We start from the raw sequence: 23,734 nt of genomic DNA, 5'->3' as shown, positions 1-23,734 counted from the left end.
AACTTCAATCTTTTCTCTGTTGATCAGAATGTTGTTGACTGGTCCAGTGGTGAGGAGTTTTGTTTTCTTTACATTGAGATGCAATCCATACCAGATGCTAACACATGCACATACACACACCTTCATAAACACTCAAAGCTTGATATGTGAGACTCATTTGGCAGGGTATATTTTTGGACCTATCATTCTTTTTCTTTTATTCCTTCCTCTATTATATAAGTTTATATCAGAAAATGCAAATGAGAAAAAAGAGGGCTAAACCATCCAAAGATAATTTGATAATGTTTGGACAAAAATCAAAGAACAGAGGTATAGTTACTTTGAAGTTAAGACTGACTTGGTTCAGATACTGACCCCTCTTCTTATTAATGGTGTGACCTAAAACAGATTATTTGTTTAATTATGTATTTGTTTTCATCTTTAAAATAGGAGTGGTCATACTTTGTACCTTATGGGATAAAATGAACTAAAACAGTTATAGTTAAGAACATCAGTAATAACTGTTATTGTTGTGACTGAAGAACATATTCATTAAGGCATAGTTTATAATTGTAGAAAACTACAAACAACCTAAAGGTGTGATAATGTACTTATGGTACATCTGTTTATGGAATAATATATTGCTGTGAAAAGTGATGTAGATATATAATTATGGAGGTAGGAATATGCCCAAAATAGATGACTAAGGAAAAAAAAACAGTATCCGGAGAATGGTCCTTTAAATATATATATATATATAAACTGTTTGTTTATATATGCATATTATAAACAAACAAACAATAAAAAAGTTTTAACAAATTGCTACCTGCAAGTGTGTTGTTAAGTGCCATTGAGTCAATTCCTATTCATAGCAACCCTGTATAGGGTTTTCGAGGAGCGGCTGGTAAGCTTGAACTGCCGACCTTGTGGTTCAAATGATTTTGCTGTCCATCACAGTAACCCACAGCGTCACATCACACACTTATTCAAGTGTTGCTGTTGTTAAGTGCCTCGGTTCCAACTCTTCAAATGTAGAGTAGCCGAAAAGCATAAAATCCCTATACAAAAACTTCCTCAAAAGGAGAATTAGATCCACTTTCTCTGGACCTCATTGGGAACTTATGAAAAGGCCTGGTGACAGGACAAAAGACTGAAGTGAGCCCTCAAGCACAGGCTTTTGGTGGAAAGCAACTGCTGCTCTGGAATAGATACACATTCCTGCATTAATCCGTCTCTGTATAAAACAAAGCCTAAAGACTTCGGGATGAAAACACTTCCTGGGGAAAGGAAACAGAAGCAAACAAACAAAATCCTTGGGTGAGTGGCTTAGACAGTCCTTCCTATTAGAGCTCCTTAGTCACTAGGAGAGGGAACGCGCCCTGAGAGAGACTCATCTTTGACATCCGGAGATAGAGGATTGGCCTGTAACTGAGGGAGAGCCAGAACAACAAAGAAGGTCTCAATACCTCTTCCACTATTAAGCTTGCAAACACCAGGAAACAAGTGTTAAGAGTATTGGGGTGGACAGATGTCATTAACCATCAGAGAAATGCAAATCAGAACCACAATGAGATACCATTTCACTCCCACAAGGATGGAGTCCTGGTGTGACACCATAGGATAAGCACTGGACCTCAAAATTAGTGTGAACGCTAAGGTCTGCAGTTCAAACTCACCAGCTGCTCCTCGGAAACCCTATACAGGATCTCTGTGAGTCAGAAGTGACTCAGTGGCAATTAACAACAACAACAAGGATGCCAAAAATTAAAATAATAATAATATATGTTGGCAAGGATCTGTGGAAATTGGAACTATATCCATTGCTGTTGGGAATGCAATACAGCTGGTGTGGAAAACAGTGACAATTCCTCAGAAAAGCAGAAATACCGTGTTGTTGTTAAGCACCTTCGAGTTGGTTCTGACTCATAACAGCCAGTATATGGTTTCTGAGGAGCAGCTGGTGGGTTTGAATGACATAACAATCCCACTGTTAGGTGTGTGCCCAACAGATTTGAAAGCAGAGCCTGAAACGAAAGTTACACACCAGTATTCATGACAGCTCTATTCAGAATAGCCAAAAGTTAAAATAACTTAGATGCCCATCAGTAGATGAATGGATAGACAAAATGTAGCACGGACATATAGTGAAATACTACTTACCCAGTAGGAGAAATGAAGTCTTGATATATACTATAAAGTAGTATTTATTTTAGACATGTTTGTTGCTGTTAAGTGCTGTCAAAGTGGTTCTGATTCAGTGACCCTGTATAGGGTTTCTAAGGAGCAACTGGTGAGTTTGAACTGACAACCTTTCAGTTCAAACTGACCTTGAAGTCCAGTGCTTATCCTACAGCATCACAGTGAGATTCTTAAGTACTGTTTATCTTAGCCTATATACTCTTACATAAGATATCTGGCTTGCACCTTATATAAATTATGATTATATAAGATTATATAAATTATAATACTATAAGATTATATAAGTTACAAGGTATAGAAGAAAAACAGCACACTGTCAAGAGACAAAGCAATCGACCAAACCGGACTCAGATATGATTCAGATATTGGAGCTATCAGGTGTGGAGTTTAAAAGAACTACAATTGATATGTTAAAGATCTAAATGTAAAAGGTGAACAGCATGGAGAATATATAAGAGATGGGTAGCATAGCACAGACTCAAATGGGAAAACAGTTCATTAATATCAACACAGAAGTAATGAAAATGCCCTTAATGGGTTCGCTTATTGACTCAACAAAGTTGATCAGAGAATTTGTAAACTTGGCGATAAATCGCAAGAAATTACTCAAATTGAACTGAAAGGGAGATAAATGGGAAAAATGAAGAGAGCATCTAAGAGCTATGGGGTAATTTCGTATTATCTAATACCTGAAAATGCAGTACCAGAAGGAAGAGAGAGATGAGGAGAATGGCTAGGGAATTCCCCCCAAAATATTTGAAATAATTAAATTGAAAGGCAGAACTACAAATTCAGAAAGCCCAGAGAACATCAAGTAGTATAATCCAACCCCCCAAAAAACAAATACACACATCCACACACATCCTGCTACACATTCAAAGAGCTGCAAACTCAAGGTAAATAGAAAATCTTCAAGGCAGCTGGAGGAAAAAGACATTAGATACAGAGGAACAAAGGTAAAGATTAGAACAGACTTCTCATTAAAAAATTATGCAAGCCAGAAGACAATGGAATGTATTTTTAAAGTTCTCAGAAGTGAATGTAACAAACATACCTTTCAAAAATAAACAAGAACTGAAGACTTTAAAACTGAAAAAATACAACTGAGAATTCATTAGCAGGTGACCCACACTACAAGGCTCAGAGCCCATGAATATCAAGGAAGCGCTTCATGCAGAGCAGTATGACACCAAACAGGAATTTCTATCTGTACAAATTAGAGCATTCTGGAAATGGAATAAGTGAAGATACACATAAAAATCATTTCATTCTTATGTGTACCTTCACTCCATTCTTTTAATTAGTCTAAAAGGTAATTCATTTTATAAATTAAAAATGCAGCCATGTATTATAAATTCAGCATTGTTGTTGAGTTCTGTCAAGTCACTTCTGACCTGTATAGAGTTTCCGAGGCTGTAAATCTTTGTAGGAGCAAAAAGCCTCATGTTTCTCCCTTGGAGCTATTTATTGGTGGGCTTGAAAAGCCCACCTTGTGGTTCACAGTCCAGTGATTATCTTACAGAGCCACTGTATTTCTCAATTTAAAATTAGCATGGATAAAAGCAAGTTAAATGACAACAACACAAAATAATGGGGAGAGAGGAATTAGGATACCAGTGCTGTAGGGTTTCTATAAGGTGTTACAGTAATACCTGAAGACAGACTGTGACTAAAGATGTTTATTATGCACCCTAGGAAAATCACTAATAATGTAAATGAAGAAGTTATACTGGAGAGAGAAATTTCAATAATAATAAAATATTCAATCCAAAAGAAAAGAACAAGGAATAGATGGGAAACAGAGAACTAGCAAGTATGTTTTAATCCTACCATATCAGTAAATCTATGAAATTATGGAATGTAAAAGGTCTTAACACACCAATTGAAAGAAAGATTGGTAGACATTTTTTTTTTAATGACAAGCTATCTGTAAGAAAATAATTTTAAACACAAAGACATAAGAAGATTAAAATTAAAGAAAAAGGAATGATGTGCAAACACTAAAGATAAATTGGCTGTATTACATTAGATGAAGTAAACTTCAGAAAGGATAAAGAAGGACATTACGTAAAACTAGACAGGTCGATTTAAGGCATATGCATGACTGAAAATATGTTGTTATTAAGTGCTGTTGAGTTGGTTCTGACTCATGGCAACCTTGTATAGGGTTTCTGAGGAGCAGTTGGTGAGTTTGAACTGCCAACCTTGTGGTTCAAACTGATCTTGAGGTCAAGTGCTTATCCTATGGTGCCCACACCAGAACCTTTACATATATGCAGTCTACACTGATGCAAGTGAAGGGAAAAAGAGACCAATCCACAATTATAGTTGGAGATTTTACTACTTCTGTCAGTAATTGATAGAACATGTAGGCACAGAACATCAGTAAGAGTACAGGAGAACTAAACACAACACTGCCAACCAGCTAGCTTGACCTCATTGACTTTTATAGAATACTGTATCCAACATCATCTAAACACACATTTTCAAATGTACATGAGATATACACCATCATATGTCATATTGTGACTCAGAAAATAAATCTTACCACACTTAAAAATTTTAAATCATGCAATGTTGTTTTAACCATAATAGAATTAAACTAGAAATGAATAGTGGGAAACTATCTGGAAAATCCCCAATATTTGAAAATTAACAAACATGGGTGAAAGAAAAAGTTACAGGGGAAAAAACACTCCGAATTGAATGAAAATAAAAACATACACTTGACTCTTGAACAGTATGAGTTTGACTACATGGGTCCATTATGTGTATTAAAAGAAAACAACCATCATTTGACTGTAATAATCTCCAAGAGAACAGTTCATTTTCAGGAAGTTAGGTACAGTGATACGTGGGTTCCTGAGTACGTTTCATTGTGTCTATTGCAACACTGTAAGCTTTGAATTGCACCGTGCGATCCCTGGGGAGTGCCAATAGTGCTGCTGGAGTTGCTCCCAAGAAGGAGAGAAAAGTCACAACATCACAAGGAGAAGTTGAATTGTGTCATATGTACTGTAGATTGAAGTCTGTAGCTGTAGTTGTCTACCATATCAGCATAAAGGAATCCAGAGTTAAGGACCATTACAAAAAAAGGAAATTAATGAAGCTGTCCAGGCAGGAAAACCTTGGAGTGGTTTTTTTTTGCAAATGTTTTTGTTCTGAAATAATGGATTTCACTACTTCAGCTCTTTTTTTTTTTTTTTTTTTTTTAACTAAAAATGCAGCTTTTATGTGGGTGTAGTATGTGCTACATTATTGTTGTTAAGTGCCATCTGTTTGGTTCCACAGCCTACATCAGGTTTTCAAAGAGCAGCCGCTGGCTTTGAACCATCAACTTTGTGGTTAGTAGTCCAGTGCTTATCCTACAGAGTCACACCAGGACTTCTTTTACTACATTGTTGTTGTGTGCCTTTAAGTTGGTTCTGACTCATAGCAACTGTTTACAGGGTTTCCTAGAATGGCTGGTGGGTTCGAACTGCCAACCTTGCCGATAGCAGTCCTGTGCTTATCCTACTTGCCACACCAAGGCTCTTTTACTGCATATACAATTCTGTTTTCATTGACTGTGGGTGTTATTGGTAAGGCTTCCAGCCAGTAGTTGGTTATTAGTAAAGTTTGAGGAGAGTCCAAAGTTACACAGGGATTTTTCAAGTGTATGGGAAGTTGGCACTCGCAACCAGCACATTGTTCAAGGGATAACTATAACATGAAAATTTATGGAATATATCATATTGTGACTCAGAAAATTAAAAGCTAAAGTTAAAAGTTAAAGCAGATGCAGTTGTACTAAAAAAAAAAAGTTTCGAATCCATGATTTAGCTTTTTACTTGAAGAAGCTAGTAAAAGAAGAGCAAGTTAAATCTAAACCAAGCCAGAAGGAAGGGGGAGATTATAAATATGGTAGCAGAAATTAATGAAACTTAGTTTTGTACTAATGGTTTTAGCTAGTGTAGTAAGACAAGGAAAAGGAAAAAGAAGTACAATGTCTCTGTTCAAGAAAACATATGTAAGAAAATAAGACAGTATGATTTTCTATTAAGGAATTTTTTTTTAATGTTTTATTGTGAATTATGTAATAGTTTACATGGGAGAACATTAGCTTTGCATTCATCTTACCATATATTGTTTCATTGCCATGGTTACTGTCCCCTCCTTGCATCATCAACCAACCAAAGGGTATATTCTGTAAGCCTGCCATTGTCTCTGCCGCCACCTCTGGTGTCACTGTTTCTCTAGGTAGGGTCCCGCACTCCACTCTTCTCCCTTGATGGCACAAGGGACCTCTGCTCCTGGACTGCAAAGTCAATCACTCCCCTCCTTTTGTTACAAAACGTCTACCTTTATATTTCCAACTCTCACAATCAGTTTTGATAATAATTATTCACTATTGTACCACATGAGTACTATCCACATCTCCTTTCGTCAGCCCCACCCAGACAGATTGGATACTACCCAGTGGAGATTCTATCTTCCTCTGCGCCCTCTGGATCTAGGCTCCCTCTTGTAAGCTTGTAAGCCAGTCACTTCTTGCCTTTGTAACTCCCCCATTTTAGGTAGACAATGTCAAAATTGCCCATCCCTGTCTACTCTGTATATGGAGGGGGTAGGAGTGATCCTTGCTGTAAAGATTGGTTCCCTCTTTGGAGCTACTGCATCCATAGCTGTAGGTCAAGTTCATCAAATTGTATCAGATTACTCTTTTTTTTCCTCTTCTTTCTTCTTCTAGTTGAACTCTGATCATCCAGTCATTGAAGCCAGGTCAAGTGGGTATTTTATGCAAATATGGGTATTCTTGTGCACATGCCCTCTCTTCTTATCAGCTGGATGCTTCACTCTCCATTCTAGTCCTCTGTGGCTATGTCACTGACTCTGGGCCCAAGAGTCCCCAGGTCTTGCCACACTGCTGGCCAACCAGGTCGCCAGTCAGCAGTTCGAAACTACCAGCAGTTCCATGGGAGAAAGATGAGGCTTTCTGCTCCCATAAAGATTTACAGCCTCAGAAACCCTGTACAATTCGCTATGAGTTGATATCGACTCCATAGCACATAACAACAACAAATATCACCCTACAGTTTCTTTTTACCCATGATTCTTTGTGTTTAGTTACGTATTTTTTTATGTGTTATATATTTAAAACAGTATGATGCAGTAATTCCATTTTAGTGACTTTTAAACATTTAACGCCATGAGCCTACTATGCAAATGAGGATATGTAAGTATTTCAGATGTTCCTTTATAGAAACTGGCCTATAACCTAATACCTTCGTTATATATTTCTCCTTTTTCCCCTTTTAACCAATATTCATATGCAATCCCTTACTAGACCTTGATTTAAAAAAAAAAAACTAGGCCATATGAATACATGTTTGACCAAACGTTGCTTTTAACAATAGCTGATCAGCCAGTAACGTGGTCTGAGTAAAATGTTCTCTTTTTCAATTATGTAGTCCTCCTCGCCATCCTCATCACAGCCTCATTCTAGCCACTGCAGAACGAAGGCCTCATCATTGTGTCACCATGCATCCCTGGCCTGGGTCAAACGTAACCACGTAGGCCCTGCAAAGGCTACCAGTCCATCTCTCCGTCTTCGTCGCTGGAGACCCTTCTTACGCCTACCATCTGTGGGTCTCCATTCTGTTGTAAGTGTAGTCAATCTTCCATCCCTTCTTCCAGTGACAAGGACAATCAATCCATTGTCCCCCTCAAAATTCTTCAGTCTTCAGAGTGTTTTTCTCTTGGTTCACTCAGCCATTACCTGTTTCTCCCCAGTAAGAGTGCCAGCATGCCTCTATGCTTTGTGATCTAGCTTAACTTTCACCAATGCCTTGAACATCCATCTTCCCACTCCCTATCCTGCCATGTAAGGGTGCCTGCCTTTTGAAGAGTACTGATCACTATTCATGATGGTGTTTATGTTTCTGTCAGTAGTCAAAATGAATATGTATTCTCTTACACTTCATCTTCCGATTATATTTAGTTGACTGGACATTTATTCAACAAATGCTCTGCTCCTTCTGAGTTCTTTTCCATCTTATGCTTAATTTTTTTCATGTTTCTGAACATGACTGTAGTCTCTTGCCATGCTCTGGGGTCACTTGACTTTCTCTCTCCTCAATCTAAATCCTTCATGGTGTAGGGTGTTTCATCTAAGCTATTTAATTCCCCGAGGTGGCTCAGGTATTTGGTTTAATCTTGATCTGATCTTCCCTGCCTATTCGATTTCTAAAGATCTCTTCCAAATAGGAGGTGAATAATTTCTCCTTGTGAATTGCTGTTCGTTTCCCACAAATTTTGTAATTCCTCTTTCTTAGATTAAAAATTATTAGCAAAGTAAAAGTCCACTTGTTTTTATAACCTTCCTAATTATCATAGATGTTGAGGCTGGTGATGGAGTTCTAATAATTTTCACAAATTGAAATAAACTTCAGAATTAAGCAAGCACAGTTTTTATTCTGATGCTTTGGAATGTTAAAGGTAATGCCTGGGGTTTGGCAGAGCCTACATAGAAATGTTATATCTAAAAGCTTTCTTGTGTGCCATACACTTATAAGAAACTTGACATTTCTATAAATCATCATAACTTTTGAAGCCAGAGAAAGTTTGATTACACATACATTTAATTATTTTTTAAAAATTAAAAGTCTGCATCAAACATTCTTTCCTTCCCTTTCCCCTTCTAGAGCTATGCTCAAACTATGTAGTGGAGTCTTGGCACATCTCCTTTTTTTGCTTTTACCAAATATCAGTATGATCATCAAAATCGCTTTTCATTTGTGTTAAGTACCAACAGTTTGGTACAGCTCTCCCTGTATCATTCCCTCATTCTGGGTCACAGCATGCAGTTCTTGTATTCATTCACCAGTTGATATTTATTCCCTACTGTACTGTAAACTGGCACAATAAAAGATACAAGGTGAATTAGATGAGCAGAGTAAAACCCAATTTTGTAACTTTTGACTTGGTCACAATTGAGTAAAATTTTAAAATGAATACATTCCTTTGTCCTTCAAGAATATTCTAAATATAAGTGAATATGTTATGAGATTTGGCATTTGTAGTTTTATATGTTTTTGTATTTTACTTCTGCTTGATACATGTTAATTATGTTGCTTTATAGCTTCATATATATTTTCAAAACATAGTGATTAAACACATGGGTTCCAGAACCACACTGCCTGGTTCTAGTCTAGATTCCATTACTTACTAGCTGTGGAACCTACAGCAAGTGGCATAATGCCTCTGTGCCTTAGCTTTCTTGAGTGAAAATGAATACAACCATATTATCTGCCTTACAGAGTTTACATAGGGATTAATTGGTCAGTACATATGAAGGACTTATAATAGTGCCTAGTATATATTAACCACTATACAGTAATATATTTTTTGTCTGGTAAAAATATATACAGTAAAACATACACCCCCCCCTCAACAATTTCTACATTTACAGATCAGTGACCTTGGTTGTATTCTTCAAATTGTGCAGCCTCTCTTGACAACCTTTTCCAAAGCATTTCACCATCATTAAAATGTAGTTATGCAGTACATTTAAAATATATTTTATTTTATAACATGTAGTTTGTATTTCTGTTTCATTGATTCTTATATCACTTTTTTTCCTTGAAATAATTAAAGAAGTTTTTATTCTAAATTAGGCGAGTTTGTAAAACATAAAAATGTAGACAAAAATTGATCTAGTCCATGACCTTTGTGCCGTTTATATAGTTACTTGTTGGTCAAAAGACTTATTAGAATCTGCTTTTATTTATTGTTCTTATTTTTAGTAGGATACTTTTCCAAGTCGGATAGTTTCAGATTTTAGACTCTCAGACTAACTGAAGTTGATAAAGGAAAAGACTCATAATCGACCCTGAGGTTTTATGGAAGTCTGAGAGGTTGGGAGCTTCACTGACTAAAATACTGTGAAAGTTTTCATGCCTTCTTCAGAGTTTTGACTTTTTAGTATGCACTTACAAAGAAAAAGTACAATGATTTGCAAATTTTAGTCACTGGATGTAACTATTTATAGCTAATGTAACTATTGCATGCAATATTAATATAGCTATAATGCACAATGTTTATATAGTACTTTTGCATAAATATCTCAGAAAGCTCAAAACATAAAAAATCTGAGGCTCACCGGAATTGGGATACATATTCAGGCTTTCTTATTTTCATCATACTAATTTTACCTCTAGCATACTCTTTACTGGCAAATATGAAAAATAAGAACCACAAGATGTATAATTATAAACATATCAGTTTAAATTAATTAATAATTTATTAAAACATAACATCTCAAGGAGTCCTGGTGTAGCTCTATGGGCAAATGCGTGAGACTGCAAAGCCATTTGAACTGCAAGGTTGGTGATTCAAGCTCACCAGCTGCTCCTTGGAAACCCTATACAAGGTTGCTATGGGTCGAAATCGACTCGACTCGGGGGCACTTAACAACAACAACAACAACAGCTCATAGATTTTTTTTTTTAAATACTTGACATCCTAGTGGAGAATTTTCTTAAAATGAATAAAACAACGATTGTTGCTTATTTGGGCTAAGAATTCTTTTTAGCATTTTTGTTATATAATTGAATTTACAGTTTTTAGAATTACCTAGGTTTGACCTTGAAAAACCGGATTCTCTTCTAGTCTCAAGGAATCCAAATGGTGCTCTATGTTAGGCATTAGGCTGCTAATTGTAAGGTCAGAGGTTTAAACCCACCAGCCATTCCATGGGAGAAGAAGGAAGCTGTCTGCTCTGTAAAGATTTATAGTTGGAAGCCCCATAGAGGGTCATCATGAGTTGGAATTGACTCAGTGGAAGTGGGATTTGGGTTTGGTTTTGTTTTCTTCTTAATCGTGGGTGAAATGAGGATATTGGATTGAGTAATCTTTGACAGGAAAATAAGGAAACTGAAAATCCTGTAATTTTCTCTCCGTGAATGAGCCTGGAGAGAAAACCCTCCTGACAGTTACCATGGCCTTTCAGTAGATGAAGGAATATCATGTTCAAGAAGGATTATAGTATTTGTAAGATGAAAAATGCAACGGCGTGTTTTAGTCTTAATAGAAGACACAGCTCTCTAATAAAACTGTATAACCATGGAATAAGACCCAAACATGACTAGAAGCATCAAAACCTAGGACAGTCTCCTCTTGTAGGAGGGACGCCCACCAGATGGGGCACAGCAGAGAGGAGCCTAGCACTGAAGCAACAGTAAAACTAGACAACTTTGGTTCCTACCAACTTTGGAATTCTTTAGGTTGAAGTTCGGAAGCACTGGTTTACTAAATTGATATATGCTGAGTTTATTCACTCATAACTTGAAGGAAAATGATCCCTGAAGGATGACGTGAGACTAGATGAGTTACTTTCTCTGTAAATGTTTTATAAATGTTCTGTAAACCCAAGATGATGATGTGAAGTGCCGTTGAGTCAGATCTGACTCAAAGAGTTTTGTACAGGGTTTCTGAGGAGTATCTGCTGGGTGTGAAACGGCAACCTTGTGGTTCATAGTCCATTGCTTCCCTATAGCACCACACCAGGAGTTCTAAACCCAAGGTAGTAATATTTATTAGATCCCTTTCAATTTCTGTATCAGAAAACTTCATATTACAAGTACTTAAAATTAAATAATTATTTGAGGATGAATTAGAGTTACAATACTGGTAATGTTACTTAAGGATATTAAGTGATATAAAATATAATTTGATTTATTCCTACCTTTAGAACTTTTATGTGTAAAATTTGTATTTGGCATACTTTTAATAGTGATTGTGTTTCACTTCAAACCATTTACAGTTGATGCACATTATTGCCGATAAGTTCCATCAGTCGGTTCTGACTCTTCGCGACCCTTTATAGGGTTTCTGAAGAGCAGCTGGTGAGTTTGAACCACCAGCCTTGTGGTTTAAACTGACCTTTTGGTCCAGCACTTATCCTACAGTGCCACAGCAGGATAGTTAACTACATTACTGTATATTATAGGAAATGCCAGGTAACTGTATGTTGACTGTGTATAAGTTATTTGAATGTCTTAGGCATGCAGCAAATATTGTTCATGCAAGTTGAATTAGATCAGCTAAGAAAAGCTAGGTATGGTTTTCGATTTAAATTTTTTTAAGAGTCAAAGCAAGAGAACAATCATAGGTTACAGTGAATTATACTTCAGTTTGTTCTTATCTCCCCCTACTCCTGCATTTACTGATTTTTAAATATTTTGGATCTGGAGCCCTGGTGTGGCACTGTAGTATAAGCGCTGAACTGCTAACCACAAGGTTGGCAGTTCAAACTCACCATCCACTCCTTGGAAACCCTATACAAGGTTGCTGTGAGCAAAAAACGTATTGGACTCAGCACTTAACAGCAACCACACCATGAATAAAAGTACATGTTTTACTCTGCAGTTGCTTATAATATGTTACTCAAAATCAAGAATTTTAAGTTTAAGTCACTAAGGGAACAATTCACCTTCTTGTCTTCAGTTTTAGCTTGAAGAGTTTCTTTTAACTTGTAAGTTTTAAATTTTTTTCTTACCTGAAATTTCAAAAATTATTCAAATTAATTTATTCATTCATTTCAGGCAAAAAATATACACTTCCTGTGTACCAGGCATTGTGCTATGCACTGGGGCTTCCAAGGTGAACTTGATTTTGGTCTTTGGATCAAATTTTGAGACAAAGAAAGATGTGCCTTTTAGTCACTGTCTTCCTTGTTGACATATGAGTGCATTGCCACAAACTTAGACATGGTCACTCCCTCGTTGTCTTCTGTATCAAAGATTAAGTCTTTATATTATATTGATTCAGTGCTCTGTTATGTTATTTGATATTATTTATATGTGTTTATATATATTTTACTGATTTGTGTAACTATTGACATCATGTATTTTCCCCCCTATTCCAGGCACCAAGTATAGATGAAAAAGTAGATCTTCATTTTATTGCATTAGTTCATGTAGAAGGGCATCTCTATGAATTAGGTAAGAACCATTTTCATTTATCCTGGGAGGAAAAGGGGCAAGGGGAAAGCCTACTTAACGATAAACAAGAATGTTGATATTTATTGTGTTTACTTAATTCATTTCCCTGTTGAATGGAATTGGGATAATGACAGTTTTCCTTTTAAGGTATTTTTACTAGAGAAAATAAATTTATCTTTTGATGTTCAAGCCACTTAAAATGTTTGCAAACCGCCTTTGCATTCCAGCAAAGCAGAAAAGTAAGACCCATTACAGGGAACACCTGTGATTACTGCAACTGTCTACAAAATTAAGGAGCTCTGGTAGCGTAGTGATTACGAGTCAAGCTGCTAACCTTAATGTCAGCAGTTTGAAACTACCAGCCATTCTGTGGGAGAAGGATGAGGCATTCTGCTCCTGAAAAGATTTATGACCAATTCCACGGCACATAACCACCACAACCACCATCTATAAAATTACTGAGTTAGGTATCATCAACATCTGGATGAATTGTCTTGATCCTGAGCTAGTTCTAAAATATAATTTAGTTATTTAGAATACAAGAATAATCACTAGTTTTCAACCTTTTGTATTTCCCTGTATGTTTGTTGTTGTTAAGTGCCGTCAAGTTGGTTCCAACTCATAGCGACCCTGCCTAGGGTTTCCAAGGAGCAGCTGGTAGATTTGAACAGCTTTTGGCTGTTCAAACCAAACTTTCAGTGCAGTGCATTCTCCTGCAATGCTACACCAAGATTCATTCCTTCCTTATATATCCTATCTGATTTTTAAAAAACTTTTGGGAAGCCATTATTTTCTGCCAACAATTTTCTACGGCATGTGCCAAAGTATCCATGATTGATTATTTTGCATCTTGGCTTCTCCCTGCACTTGTTTTTTTAAAAGACGTTTAGCTACAGATAAACCATTTCAAGACGTGTTGGAGTAGTTCTATCTTAACCAATATATTCAAACGGAATAAACATATATTTCTTTCATAATTGGCACATATTCTGAGTCATTTTATATTTTCCCATAAGAGCTTCTTAGGTTCAAAAAGGCCAAATAAGTTAAAAAGAAAACAAAACAATAGAGGTCTTTATCAATGATTCTAGATACCATGATTTTTCATTTTCTTACCTCTCTTTTGTTGTCTATTTATTAACCTGCCATTTTCATTTTCCTTAAATTATTTAAAGGCAGAAGGGTCTGAAAGAAATCAGATTGTGCCTTTAAATGTGATCTCTGGTTGGATTTTGTGATTGAAGAAGGACGACAATACATATACCTGAGGGGAAAAAAAGAAACATATCTATTAAAGGAAATGATGTTGTAGATTAGTGCTGTCGAGTTGGTTCCAACTCATAAGAGACCTTGTATAAGGTTTCCAATAAGCGGCTGGTGGATTTGAACTGACCACCTTACAGTTCAAACCAACCTTGTTGCCCGCTACTTATCCTACATTACAAAGAACATAATATTTATAGAAAAGTACAGCCTTGAGGGCTGTCCACAATAGTAAAGTGATGTGAGTAGGAGTCACAGGAAGAGGAAGAGGAATCATTGTTATGGAAGGATATAGCAGAGCAGCAGAACAGTTTCAAGCTCATGCTTTGTGTATTCAGTATATAAAATCTGCACAGAGGTCAATAGTGACTAGGGATTTACAGTGTCTGACTGGTTGCTGAGAACACATTGTCTACTCTGAATTTTGAACGATAAAGAAGAACTAACAGAAGTGGAAATCAAGAGCTAACTGATACCTAGCAGCCATATTCTGTTGACTAAGAAAGCAGACTTTGGAAGGACCAGAGAAAAGATAAACACAGATCACTTAGGGAGCAGTGAATTTATGTAAATGGAGAAAGACTAACTTAGAAAAGGAGGGTGAGAATTAAATGGTATGTAGCTGTAGAAACCGTTGTATTGGTTTGTTTTGCTATGTATATTCTCAACTGAAACAAAATACATAAAGTAAAAATTTTTTTAAAGATAAATATGATTTATAACTAGAAACTGTAAGCATGAAGGTGACTATCAAATTGAGAAACTTAAACAATTATATCTAAAAGATATTGAAACAAAAAAAAATAAATAAATCTCTGATCATCTTCATGAGAAGGAAGGAGTTGTCTAAAACTCAGTTTAATTCCTTAAATTCTCTGAAATCAGACACTATAAGGGCAACTGGAAAAAGGCCAAATAAATTAAGACATATAATCTAGGGTAAGACACATACAAACAAGGTTTCTCTTTTGGAACATGCAGTGTTAATGCTAAAAGGTTTTAAGACTAGTTTGAAGTAAGAGCACTGGGGGAAAAAAGTATAACTACTGAGGTTATGTTTGTTTTATATACTCTTTAGCAAGTAGAATGAACGATCAGTATGGCAGGTAAGGAGTTAGAGTCTTTAAATGAGATGAAAGAATTTCAGAGTTCTAAAGGGTTGTTACTACCTTCAAGTAACAACAGATAACAGGGCGAGGTACAAGGCAGATGAAGATGGGTACGTGCTGGTTCAGTGCAAGGAAAAATGGCTGTAACCCTGATACAGATCCCTAAAAAATTCAAAGGAATATTGAATTGATGAATAGAAAACAGTGATTATGAAAATAGCATATGGTTTTTAAGAAAAAAATCATTTCAAAGTAACCTCATTAAAAAAAATAAGTCTATGTAGGATTGTTTATTTTTAACAGGACAATTTTTTTAACCAAGGATGGATGTTTGTCTTTAATATATTCATTTTCTACTAGATTAGAAGGTTAGCTGATGAAAGGACTGAGTTATCCATCTTTTCATTATTACCACTTCCCTTTCCTTAGGGTTCCATGTAGTTTCTGGCATGTAGATGGGGAGAAATAAATATTTTAAAGTAGACTTAATGACTCCTTATTAGAGTAATGGGGTTTGGAGGTGAATTCAGAACTTGACTGCACAGATTGAAAAACTTTTTCTAGTGATTGTCTACCTGCGGTAGCAGGAATACTTTGAAACATTGAAAAATATTTAATTTTGAAATAATTTTAAATCTTCATAAAAGATGCAGAAATAGTATTCAGTATTTCTATATATCCTTCGCTCCTAACTGTTAATATTTCTGAAGCATTTGAAAGTTGTGATGTGATGGCCTATTATGCATCAGTACTTTAGTGTACTCAAACCACTTGGGTACTTTGTTATTATTGTTGTTGTTAAATGCCTTCGAGTCAGTTCCAAATCATAGTGACCTTGTGCATGAGCTCCGAGGCTGTAAATCTTTACAGTCCTGGTGTGGTGCTGTGAGATAAAGCACTGAACCACAAGGTCGGCGGTTCAAACTCACCAGCCACTCCTTGGAAACTCTATACAGGGTTGCTATGAGTTGAAATCGACTTGACAGCACTTAACAGTGACAGCAAATTTTTGCACGAACAGAAAACCTAATTTTCTCCCTAGGAGCAGCTGGTGGGCCCGAACTGCCAACCTTATGGTTTACAGTCCAGTGCTTATCCTATGGAGCCACTGTGCTTCCACAGCTACTTGGCTATTATAATCAAGAAATTAGCTTTGCTCTAGTGTTACCATCTAATCCACAGCCCCCATTCCAATTTTGCTGATTATCACAAAACAATTAGTTGCCAATATACAACAGAGTTCAATTCTGACAACTCTATCTTGTCACGTGTGAAGTAAGTTGAATACCTCTTTGTTGTTGTTCCTCATTAGTATCTGTATCATTATAAATCTGATCTTTTCTTCAGTGGTTGAAAACATTGCATACAAACAGCTATACTTTAATACATTAAAAAAATACACCAACCCAAAAGCCAAACCCACTCAAGTCAAGGCACTTCCAACTGATAGCAACCCTATGTTGTTGTTGTTAACTGCCTTCCAGTCCGACTCATAGCGACCCTGTATAGTGTTTCTAAGCAGCTGTTGAGTTTGAACTGCCAGCCTTGCGGTCCAGTGCTTATCCTAGTAAAATTCTTTCATAGGATTTCCAAGGCAGTAAATCTTTACAGAGGCACACTGCTTCATCTTTCTCCTGTGGAGCAAGCTGGTGGGTTCGAACTGCCCACCTGTTGATTGTGGCAGCCCACCACTCTTTCTGTTGTGCCATTAAGGCTCCTTAAACAAATACAGAGATAGTAAAAAAGATGAACAACAGGAAGTGTGGTGCATCATAACTTGAATACACCTTCAGTCGGAAGCTGCCTGCAAAGGACTGTATAGGTTCAGGACCCAGTCCAGGATTATGTGTTGCTTTTAGTCATGCTTTTTTGTCTCCTCTAATTGGGAATGGTTCCTTAGTCTTTATATTGTTGGCATTTATTTGTAATATTATAAAGCAAGTACCTGGTGTGGCGCTGTGGGTTGATGCGCCAGACTGCAAAGCCATTTGAACTGCAAGGTCGGTGGTTCAAACTCACCAGTGGCTCATCGGAAACTCTATACAGGGTCGCTGTGGGTCGGAACCAACTTGACAGCACTTCACAACAACAACTGTCTTCTCAATAAATCATATCATGAATTCCATTACTGGTGGTATTGCTTTTATCATTTGGTTTAGATAGATGTCTACCTGGTTTCTCCACTACAAAGTTAGTTATTAAGTGTGTTTTATTAACTTTATGTCAATGTTGTTGTTGTTGTGTGGCGTGGAGTCGGTTCTGACTCATAGCGACCCTGTACAGGGTTTCCGAGGCTGTAAATCTTTACGGGAGCAGAAAGCCTCATCTTTCTCCCGTGGAACAGCTGGTAGTTGCAAACTGCTGACCTTGCGGTTCACAGCCCGATTCGTAACCACTACACTACCAGAATAAGATTATTAAATTAATTACCTTGTTAATAAATATTGTCAGGAGATACTTTGAAACTCTAAATACACAATTTCTCACTAAATTTTTAAACACTGGATTAAGCACTCATTTTCATCAAGTTTTTATTCAAGAGTGCAGTGGATCTGTAGGATAAACCCTGAGCAGCAAACCACGAGGTTGGCGGCTTGAACCCACCAGTTACTCTGCGGGAGAAAGATGAGGCTTTCTGTTCCCACAAAGATTTTTAGCCTCGGAAACCCTATACAGCATCTTGGAAGCTACCTGACAGCACTTAACAACAACTCAAGTTTTTGCTCACCAGATTTAACAGTCATTGATAATTCATGACTGAATTAATTATTATACTACCAAACAGTGATTTTAAAGGAATTTTATTTCTTCTAACATTTATTAGAGACATTTATTATACCAGTCATTTATTCATTCACTCACTCATTTATGTCAAAAATGGCTCATGGGTGTCTGTTTTAGTCACAAGGTTACGATCATCATTGTCATTTGTTTTGTTGCTCAAATTGTCCCCTGACATAACCTTAGAGAGATTGCTCTAAGCTGGCCTTGTGTCTTTTTGACCTGTTCCTGCCATTCTTTGAGCGCTGTCTTTCAGTTGTAAGAGGATCTGGGCTTATCTTTTCTCTTTCTTGCTCAGCCCTGTGTTCATTCACTTCTCCAAGAAGCCATGGTTCCTTTTTTGTGAAAATAACATTTAGAACGAGATCTGAGTGCTCAGTGTGCTCACTGTTACTTGGCTTTGAGTCTTTCTCAGAGGTCCGGGCTAAGAAATACTTACAGAAATGCTTTACAGCACACACATACATGTATGTGAATATGAGTATACACACAGAATTTAGCTATGTTGGAATCCTGGTGTGGAACTGTAGGATAAGCACTAGACCATAAGGTCAGTTTGATCTGCAAGGTTGGCAGTTTGAACTTACCAGCTGCTCCTTGGAAACTCTATACAGGGTTGCTATGAGTCAGAACTGACTGACGGCACTTAACACCACCACCTGTATATTGGAGTGCTGGTGTGATGCTGTCAGATAATCACTGGACTGCTAACCACAAGGTCAGTAGTTCAAAACCACCAGCCACTTCTCAGAAACCCTATACAGGGTCACTGTGAGTCACAGGGTCACTATGGGTCAGAACTGACCTGATGGCACTTCACAGCAACAGCATTTGTGCATTAAAAAGGGATCCCATGGACAGGGACATAGCCACAGAGGACTAGAGTAGAGAGTGAAGCATCCAGCTGATGTGAAGTGAGGGAAGATGCACAAGAACGCCCATACTTGCAGATAATACCCATTTGACCTAGCTTCAATGGCTTGATGATCAGAACTTGACTAGAGGAAGAAAGAAGAGAAAAAAATGTGTAATCTGCTACAATTTGATGAACTTGACCTATACTTATGGATGTAATAGCTTAAAACAGGGAAGGAATCTTCACAGCAAGGATCATCCCCAACCCCTCTGTGCAGAGGGTTGATAGGGATTGGCAATTTAGACATTGGCTACTTAAAATGGGAGGCTATAAAGGCACGAAGTGACTGGCTTATAAGTTTTCAAGAGGGAGTTCAGTTTCAGAGGGTGCAGGGGAAGGTAGAATCTCCACTGAGAGGTTATCAACCTGTCTAGATGGGGCTGGTGAAAGGAAATACAGATAAGACTCATGTGGTTCAATAGTGAGTAATTGTTATCAGGACTGATTGCGATTGGTGCAAATGTAAAGGTAGACATTATGTAACAAAAGGAGAGGAGTGGTTGATCTTGCAGTCCAGGAGCAGAGGACCCTGGGATCATAAAGGGAGAACGGGAGCGGAGTGAGGGACCCTACCCAGGGAAACAGTGATGCCAGAGATGGGGGCAGAGATGGTGATGTGGAGAGATGGAGCGGCTGGGGACTCTAGACTCATGGAGGGAGAGGGGCTGTGTCCTGGCATCCGGAGGGCTGGGGGGCAGGCTTGCAGGGTATGCCCTTTGGTTGTTGGAATGATGATATATTCCTGAGTGTCTTGGTGTACATCCAAAAACAAAAACAAACAGAGGGAATAGAAGCAAATACCATTGAATGATGATGCATAAAGAGGATTGTAATCATTGCAATTAAATTAAGTATAGTAAGATGAGTGTAAAGCTGATGTTCTCCAATGTATACTATCACGCAATGCACAATAATAAAAAAATTTTTTTAAAGGCATAAAAAGACACCAAATGCTAATTTAATGCTATAGGGTTTATCGTGTTGTGCAACTCTTTTCCTTTGAAAGCAAGAAATCTGAGTTCAATTATCTTTGATGTGTTTTCTGATTTACCCATTTTTCCTGTGTATAAACAAACTCTTGGCCACACAGACTAAAAGCGTAGTCCCAGACAGTGCTCCCTGCCCACCTGTTATACTGATTCTCAGCCTGACCAAAGAGCAGCAGCTTGCAGATGTGTGACTACTTTCTTCCTGGTATTTTCCCTGCAAATACTAACTTCCTTTGCCTCTTGGGTGCTTCTCTCTGATCCTGCAGTCTGATGAGATATTGTATTTGGTTTGGCCTTTCCTCCCCTGGCGTCCTGTAGGTGTCTACAGACAGAAATCTGGTGCTGTTGTAGTACTTGTCTACAGTAATGGGCCGCCTGTTGTCCAGTGTCTAAAAACAGCTATTTATGTATTTTATACGGTTTCCTAATTGTTTATAGCAAAGACCCTGTTCAGAAGCAGGTAATCCATCATTACTGAACGTAAAAGTTGCTTAAGAAATCTCTCTTAATGTTCCATAACATAAGGGAAAGATTTAGCTTCCCTTTGTCTTCCTCTTTGCTTACTCCTCACCCACATGTATGCATATTTTGATTTTTCCTAGTCTTACAATGTAGTTGCTGCTGCTGCTGCTTCTGTGTGCCAAAGAGTGGGTTCTGACTCATTGTGACCCTGTATAGGGTTTCCGAGGCTGAATTCTTTACGAGAGCAGAAAACCTTATCTTTTTTTTTTGCAGAACAGCTGGTGGATTCGAACTGCTGACCTTGTTAGCAGTCCAATGCGTGACCCACTGAGCCACTAGGAATACTAATGTAGTTAGAGTTGTTTATATTATTATGACCACAGAAACATTCTCAACTGAATCATAACTGAAATTTTCTTATTAACAGTTTTATTTTGTGAGAATTAATCATTCTTTCCTTATGCTCTTTGATTTTGTTTAGTCATTTTATTTTATTCTTTTTTTTTTTTTAACCTATTTAACACTAAGACTCTCCCAGGCTCTTTTCCATGGGTTGAAATCTCCTCTAAATACACTGGAACATCTGGCATTGTGTTTAATTTTATCTTCTTGGAGATCTCTCTCCCAAGTACTTTCTTGCATGTTCCAACCTAGGCAGGTTGTGCTTGCTTGTGCCCTTATACATATTTGCCATCTCGAGATGTCCCTTTATCAGCATCTCAGGGATTCCTTTTAACACACTCCTCGATTGAAGCTCGTGGCCCTGGATCCCGTGTCTCCCTTGTTTCTTTGTACTCACTCATGTTTATTCCGTCCTCTGGTAGTTTCCTAAAGAGTGTGAGATGCAGAAAGCAGTTTGTTCTGGGTTCCTAAGAGCCCTAAGGACAGGGCCACTTGGGGGCTCATGGAGGCAGATATAATTTATCAGTCACCCATGGTGCCATTGAGGGTCCTTAGCTCTGAGACTCAGATCGCACTTTCTGGTTGGTAAGAGCTCATCCCTTTGCTATATGGAAGTGCCATGCTGGGACCCTTCTCCCCTTGTCCTAATCATCTCTTCATTTGTATCCTTTTTTGCTGTGTTAAAACTGTAGTGTGGTGTGGGATTTCCTGTAAGCGCTTGTAGAGTTGTTTCTTCAAATTTTAGGATCCGAAGGAGAAGTGGGGGCTGGCCAATGTGAAGTGGAGGGATTCATGAGGACTTCTATGCTTGCCGGAGCATCTGCTGACTTAGCCCCAGGTGGCTGAGAATGAAAGAAAGACTGTGTGGGCAGCTGGCCTAGAATTTAGGGAAGGCAGCTGAGATTTCCACGGTGTGCGGTTGGCATGTAGAGTGAGATTGTTATGTACCACACAATTTGGCTGCTCAGGAGTGATCGGAAGTAAAATTTTGAGACCCTAAATACTTGACCTTGTATAGTTAGAGTGTGTTTAAAATTCTAAGTTAGAAAATAATGGGTAATGCATTGTATTGTATCGAACTTCCTGAGCTGAAGTCTAAAGTTATCATCCTTGATTCTTTGTATGTAATCTGTTAGTTCCCCTCTGTACCTTCCCACCCCAGCATTTAGGAGTGTTTCTTTGTCCAAAGTATTTGACATTTTATGATATATGTCTTCGGTGAGATCTGTTTTTTATTAATAGTTTTACATCTAAGTGGGACCTTTTAATCTGGAAACTTATGTCTTTCAATTTTGGAAATGTTCAGTCTTTGGATTCTTTTCTGTTTTCCCTAGTCTGGACTCATGTTTAGATTTTGGAGCTCCTTATCTCTCCTCTCCTGTTTTAAATTTTCTGATAGTGTCTGATTTTTAAGATTCGTCACCAATGTAGAGGCTGTCCTCAGATGCCTAATGATACTTGCTCTACTTGTCTGTCTGCACCACAGCTTGACAGAAGCCCTGTATTTGTGGCTTCCCTCAACTTTTGCACAGCTCTGGTGTCTCAGCTTTTTCACGGGTCTTATGATCAAGCTGTCTAAAAGGCAAGATCTGAATTAACTGGTTGTTGTTGTGAAGTGCTGTCGAGTCGATTACAACCCATAGCGACCCTGTTAGGGTTTCTAAGGAGCAGCTGGTGAGCTTGAACCGCCGACCTTGCAGGTGAGACGGCTTTTCAGTCTGACGCATTAACCTAACAGTGCCAGAATTAACTGGTTAGTTAATACCAGAACACCAGGCTGCTTCCTAGCCAGCCTATCATTGGCACGGTCCATTTGGACCAAGACTTCAGGGTTCTAGGACCCAGACACAGGGTGCAGCGTTCCCTGCCTCTTTCAATAGAGACCTGTGTGTGGCTCATAGTCTCTGAGGTTTACGGATTTGCGTTTTCTTAAACTGTAAATTGTTGGGAAATGAGAGCTTGTAGATAGTGGTAATTGTAGCAGCTGTAACTTTCAAATTAAAATTTTATTGTTTTTAACAATTTTTATTTTTCTGCAAAGGGCAAGGTAGTAAATAATTTAAGGTTTGCAGGCTGTAGACTATTTCTACTTTTTTTAAATAATGTTTAAAAAGTTCTTTGTTTTGAGGTTGGTACAAAAAATAGTACAGTATCTGTATCTGACTTCTGGGCTATTTAGTTAGTTAGCCTATTCTTGAATTATAATAAGAATTATTCTTAATCTTTGCTTGACACTGACATTATGACAAAATAGTATATGGTTTTCATTTTATTCATATTCTGTTGGCATTTCAGGATTAATTACTAGTCTTCATATATAATGTATTTTAAAATTAGTTATATGTTACATTAAATAGTAGTTAATTATAAAGGGAAGTTCCTCACTAGGGGTTCACTGAAGTGAGCTGTAGCTTGGTAAAGATGACAGTCTTGGAAAGCCTGTGGTGACGTTCTACTCTGTCCTGTCTGGTCACTGCTGTGAGTCTGATTCAGCTCAACACCAATGCAGTTTGCTGCAGGGATTATTAGGCTCCCTGAACTTAATAAATGATATAAAACTGATTGGAATCAAAAAAGAAGATTTTAATTTAGAATTTGATTATAAGGAGCAAAAAACCTGCATTATGTGTGTGTGTATATGTTTATATATAT

General features: G+C 37.6%; 1 protein-coding gene across 1 annotated transcript in view; it reads left to right on the top strand.

Annotated features, from left to right (window-relative positions):
• UCHL3 (ubiquitin carboxyl-terminal esterase L3 (ubiquitin thiolesterase)) overlaps positions 1-23,734 on the top strand; it is a 74,838-nt gene that overhangs the window by 46,675 nt on the left and 4,429 nt on the right. The window contains exon 7 of the mRNA XM_006832031.1: positions 13,085-13,160. Coding sequence (XP_006832094.1) covers positions 13,085-13,160 — 76 coding nt within the window. The remainder of the gene's footprint in view (positions 1-13,084; positions 13,161-23,734) is intronic.

The sequence above is a fragment of the Chrysochloris asiatica genome, unplaced genomic scaffold, assembly GCF_000296735.1.
Source record: "Chrysochloris asiatica unplaced genomic scaffold, ChrAsi1.0 scaffold00005, whole genome shotgun sequence".
Lineage (NCBI taxonomy): Eukaryota > Metazoa > Chordata > Mammalia > Afrosoricida > Chrysochloridae > Chrysochloris > Chrysochloris asiatica.
Note: the sequence above shows the minus strand (reverse complement) of the source record. Positions and strands in the feature narration are given on the sequence as shown.